The sequence below is a fragment of the Antrostomus carolinensis genome, unplaced genomic scaffold (genome assembly GCF_000700745.2).
Source record: "Antrostomus carolinensis isolate BGI_N321 unplaced genomic scaffold, ASM70074v2 scaffold35051, whole genome shotgun sequence".
NCBI lineage: Eukaryota > Metazoa > Chordata > Aves > Caprimulgiformes > Caprimulgidae > Antrostomus > Antrostomus carolinensis.
Window position 1 is genome coordinate 41,544 of NW_010295601.1, and position 5,499 is coordinate 47,042.

Below are 5,499 nucleotides of genomic sequence, written 5' to 3' on the forward strand. Positions count from 1 at the left end.
GACAAATCTGCCTCTCTAAATGTCTTTTAGGGAAGGAGAAGGGAGAAAGAGAGCAATGGAAAAAGTCCTAAATGGCAGGTGGGTGTCTCCTGGCTTTGGCTGAGGAGCAAACACCAAGGCTGAGAAAGGTTTTGGGTCCAAACAGTCCTCCTCAAACATCTGGCAGAGCAGTGTGCTTGTAGATGGAGATTAAGGCTTGTGCAGATCCATAGGGAAGGGGGGTCACAGAGGTGGTATGTGCCAGCAGAGGTTATAGCATCTCATCAGCATGTGAAACGCTCTGAGTCAGTCCAAATTCTGACTGTGAGACATGAGGACTGGGAAATAATGGGATGCTCCTGGGGAAAGGGTGAGGATGGGGAGCTGGTGGGACTCAGAGTTGCTATCAACAGCCCAGCAGAAAGCTGAGCGATGCAACAATGGTGATATGGGCTCCTTCCTCCCATGGTCACACAGGGATCCTCCTGTTCAGACACGAGGGCAAGTCCCAGGGCGTTTATTCACCGTGTCCTTGATGCTCGCTCTGAGCGAGACTGCTGTGTAATCAGCAGAGCCTTGATGCAGGGGAAGCCCTGATTTTAAGCAAATCTTGGATGGCCTCCAATACCTTTGCAGAAGTTGGCAGGAGAGGATAAAGTAGCATCTTTGGTCCCATGGGAACCCTCTTGTGGGGCTGCTGTCATCCCTAACTGTATTCTGGGGGTTTCTAGGAGCAGAGGTAGCCCTCACATCCCTGTCTTGCAGGGCATTTAGTTAAACATCTCTGGGGAACCCTAAATCTGGACCCAGACAGCAGGTCCCTGGAAAACATGACTCTATTTAAAGGTAATTTTGGCCCTGCTGTTCTTGCTGGAAGTGCCTGTGCTATGGGAGCTGCTCTCTGCTCTTCCCAACTGGGTGTCCAGAAAAGTTAAGAGTCAAACAGAGAAAATATAAAAATACATGGCATTTATTTCTGTACGTAACCAAAGCGCTGGTAATTAGTGTCTCCAGATGGAAAACCACACAAGTTTCCTTCCCCCAAACCAGGAGATTTGTTGCTACATTGTCAGGCTCATAATTAAAAAAAAAAAAAAATAAAAATGCTCAATGTCCCTCTTTTTTCCTAAAAAGCATATTTTCTCATTAAAAACCCCCCCAAACCAACAAACCACTCAAAGGCACATTCTTATCAGAAAGGAATGAAGAAATCCTGCTTTTTCCTTGCCAGCCTCTCTCCAGTGCTGGAGAGGTGTTCAGTGGTTGTGGCTGATAACAATCCAACTTGAGAGGAGAATGCAAAACAGAAGAACAATATTTACTTGAAGCTAATTGTAATTTTCACAAATGGTCACCAAAAGAGCCCAAATATCAGCAGAAAAGGGAAGCTGCTGTATCTCTTTGTTGCTGGAACTCTGCCTTCCTGCATGTAGGGTTGAGGCAATCTTATCTCCATCTGCTGCCTAGATTAAAAGAGAAGAGGAACTGCTGTTCGGGTGATAAGAGAGGCCAGAGGCTTCTCTATTAATATGTAAACTTTGGATCAAAAAGGAAGAACAAGAGGCTTGAGGCAGAAGCCACCTCTGGATAGAGGGGTTTTGAATCTGCATGCACCAGCAAAAAGCACAACTATATGTGCTGGCTTTGATAAAGAGGAGGAAAGGGATGGGATGGAGGTGTCACCCCACTACTTAATTGTTCCAGTTTGGGTGGAATAATATCCACACTGAAGGATGATTACCTGAAGGAACAGCTTTGTAATATTTCTCCAAGCTCTCTGTGATAGATTCGCAAATTCAGAAAGGATCATGTCAATCAAGCACGATCCCTTGCCCTCCATGACAACCAACATCTGCATTTGTCCTGTAAGATGGACTGAGCCACTAATAACTCATTAAAAAAAAAAACCCAAACAAAAACCCACAAAAAATCCCCCAAAAGAACAGAGAACTTTCCAAACACCTTGGCAGCTTGTGGCCATTGTTTGAAATCATCTGACTTCAGATCCAGCCCTGTGTGCCACCCCTATTAGAACGGTAATTTTTCTACTTCCACTGTCATCATTCCATGCTGGGACTCCTAATAATCTCAAAACACCTTTTTAATCCACTCCTTGCAAACACTAAAATGCTTGTGCTCTTGTGGTTTTTAATTACAAGGTGTTTTTTATGGCCTTGGGTGATTCTTGCGGCCCTGCTTGTTTTAGAGGGGAAAAACGTGTAAAAATTGAAGCGTAGGTACTAGAGCAGGAAGCAGTTGCTGAGGATCAGCATCACAAGGGAGATACGCAGAGCTGCGATGAGATGCTTTAATACCCTGGAGACAACAATGTCTCTTCCCTTTTTCCTTCAGCCAGTCCTTCCATGACTTTCTCCACCTCTTTCCAACCTCCCCCAGCATCCAGTAGATCTCCAGCTTTTTTTCCACATTTTTCACCTCCATACTCAATACAATTCTCCCTGTTTCGAGATGAGGATTGATACTGCTGGTCCATGCTCTTTAGGAGGGTCTCTTGCAATTTGCTATGCTCTCCCCTGCTCTGTTTTAACTTTGACTTTATTTCCCCAATTTTTGGGAAAGCTCTGTGGGTTGCATTCCTCTGCCTTGCTCCTTTCCCCACCCCCCTGCAGTGTGAGTCTGACCCCCACTGAAATACAAACTGTTCTCCCCAGCCTCATCCTTGCTGCCTGATGTGGCAACAGAGTGCAAATTCCCCTCCAGGAGTAAGAAGGTGGCACCAAGCTGAGCTGCCTTCATATGCAAATAAATGCAAACACCTTCAATTAATCCAGAAAGAGCGTACAATAAGTGGCAACAGGTCGTGCACTATTTTGTTTTGATTCTCCGTCTTTCTCCCTGAGGATTATTCTGGAGTCAGTGTCTCTGTGGTTGTATTAAAAAAAGAGAAAATCAAAAACCCCACACCTCCTCCAGAAATATTTTTTTCAATGTTCCTGGACAATTTGGCAGCTGTAAAACTGTGCATGAAAGGGTCATTCACTCCATCCTTGGGGAACCTCTTCTCTGCTGGCTGCAGGTGTGCTCCCTCCTAAATGCTTTGAGAAATGGGGAGAAAACACAGTAGTTTTGGCTCTCAGCTTGCAGAAGGGTTTCTTGGGCTATGAGAAACTCTTTGATTTGCAAAAGAAGGCTGTTTTTCACAAGGACCAGTTTGGCTTCCAGCAAGCCCTTCCCCGTGAAGGAGAAGACTTCAGGGGGAGGAGGTCTCAGCCTTTGGGGTGGGGAGGGCAGTCTTGGGTCCTCCAGCCCCAAGCCAGGGGTGCCTCTGGCTGTCCTGCAGCAGTTCCTCTTGTCGTCTCTTCTGATGACCTTATTGCAGCATTTTTCTTTTAATAAGGTGATTGTGGAGGAGTTGGGCAAGGCCCTTTACAGCTCACGTGGGGTTCACAGAGAACTGGGGTCCGTGGTAGGCAGTTGTCCATTCCCGAAGGGCTCTGACTACACTATTCTTCCACTGTCAGCAGGAGGCTGCAGACCTTGGAGTTGGCCTGGTGCAAGGCAAACTCCCGCCCAGGCATGGTGCCCTGCCTGCCTTTTCGAGCAGTGCTGCTCTGGCCCCCAGCAGACTTGGAAACTGTGAAGATTTCTCTGTAGGACAAGGTAACAGCAAGCTGGTCAGGAGACTATGGTGGTGGTGGACCTCATCCTCCTTCCAGAACAGCATACTCGTATGCAGAAATTCTCCTGATAGTCTAGGCATGGCACTTCCACCCTCATCACCATGAACTTGTGGTGTCCTTCACCCCCTCCCTACTGGTTTCAGCCCACTTTGCTGAGTGTGCAACCATTAATTCCCTCTTCTCCCCAAGAAGTCCTCTTTTATTTCAAGCATTTAATGATGTTTCTACAGTATCTGGCTGTATGCAGAGCTTACCTGTATGGGACCTGCTCCTCTTTCAGCTGCAGGCACATGAGTACTGGGCTGCCAGAAAACCTCAGCATGGTGTCAAAGTGGATTGAGGTCTCCACCTCAGTCTGGCTTCTCATGGTGGCTTGGAAGAAAGGGGCATCTAGTTCTGCCTGGAAATCAATAGCGAGGCTTCCCCTGTGAGAGAGAAGCACATGGGTCTGGTCACTGAGCTATGGCTCTGTAATGGCACCAAAAGGTCCACGAGCATCTTAATTTTAGTTCTGGTCACAGAAAAGGAGTATGTAACCAGTGCCTACCAGACCCCTACCCAACGTGCCCACCAGAAAGGGCTGGACCCAGCGGGAGAAGAGCAGGGAGCTGCGGAAAGCCAGCCTAAGGTGGAGCATGCCTCACGCTGGCTGCTGAGCACCCCAGGTACCCCGCATCCTCAGAGTCAAGCAGTTTCCCACCCGCTGACCTCGCATTGATGCTGGTTTTCAGTTCCTGGTCCCAAATGCTCACGTCCATGTTGGCTGAAATGTCAAGCCCCAGCCCGCCTTGCAGTTTGACAGCCACTTGGAGGCCAGACTGTAGAGGGATGACCTGGGAGATGGAGAAGACAGAATTTTCTGTGACTGGACAACACTCTTGGCCAAGCGGCTGATACTGGCAGTGACTTGTAGCTGCTGGGATTGCATATCCCAACCCCACAGCTGGGCTTGTGTGGGAGGAAATCAAGACACGTGTCCCATGGCAGAGTCAGCCATCCCACTGTTTTACCAACCCCAAAAGACCTCTGTCAGTGCCATCTCATTCTCAGATCTGTATCCACAGTGGGTAACATACCTAAAATCCACTGGCTCATGCATGAGATTCACTAGGATTTGGTGTGGAGCCAGGTCAGCCCCCACATCCAGTACCTGGTGATGGTCCATCAGCAGGAGATTCCCTTTGACCACGCTTGTGGGTTCTCCACTGCTTAACAAGACCTTGGCCATTAAGTCTGTATATCCCTGGAAGAAGACGATCGGTCGCAACTGAACATCGAAGAAGATGGCAGACATCCCAGCCTTCAGCTCTGGTTCCTCTTCCCCTTCCAAGATGTTTTCTCCCAGCATTGACTCCATCCCTTCTGCTTCAATGGTGACCTAAAACACAGAAGCAGAGATGTGTAAGCTGCACAGAGCAAGTCTGGACAGTCAGTTTCATGCATTGCAACACTAGTTGAGTTCCTATACTTGTCCAGCCCTTGGATAGGCACTCTTTGAAGCAGGAGGACACTGATGGAGTAGGCTGGATGAGGCATCCAAGCTGCCCCTGAGCACTGTGCAGCAGTGGTGTGGCATCTTCTGTGTTTTTTTGGGTGCAGAAGGGCTCCCTTCTCCAGAGCAGGTCTGTCTGGCTTCACATCAGTGATGGAGGTGGGTGAATTAAGAGCTGCATGCACTTATGTATTTCTGATATGGAGCACACCAAGTGGGGAGGTAAGGTCAAGCACCATAAGGAGGTTAAGAGGGGATACAGATGGGGCAGTGGCACCACTGGGTTGGTGCTGCCACCCCTCTCCATCTATGTGCCCTCCCGCTGCTTTCCTGGTGTCACACCTGAGCTGCATGAAGCTGTTGGCCATGGCTGAGCAGTGAGAAGTC

At 48.4% G+C, this 5,499-nt stretch overlaps 1 protein-coding gene across 1 annotated transcript in view; it reads right to left on the bottom strand.

Moving 5' to 3' along the window:
• Positions 1-3,443: 3,443 nt before the first annotated feature.
• LOC104532759 (microsomal triglyceride transfer protein) overlaps positions 3,444-5,499 on the bottom strand; it is a 12,199-nt gene continuing 10,143 nt past the window's right edge. Inside the window, exons 14-18 of the mRNA XM_010178034.1 lie at positions 5,455-5,499; positions 4,771-4,998; positions 4,329-4,453; positions 3,875-4,045; positions 3,444-3,588 (exon numbers count right to left, since the gene is read on the bottom strand). The exon at positions 5,455-5,499 is cut by the window's right edge and continues 68 nt beyond it. Coding sequence (XP_010176336.1) covers positions 3,444-3,588; positions 3,875-4,045; positions 4,329-4,453; positions 4,771-4,998; positions 5,455-5,499 — 714 coding nt within the window. The remainder of the gene's footprint in view (positions 3,589-3,874; positions 4,046-4,328; positions 4,454-4,770; positions 4,999-5,454) is intronic.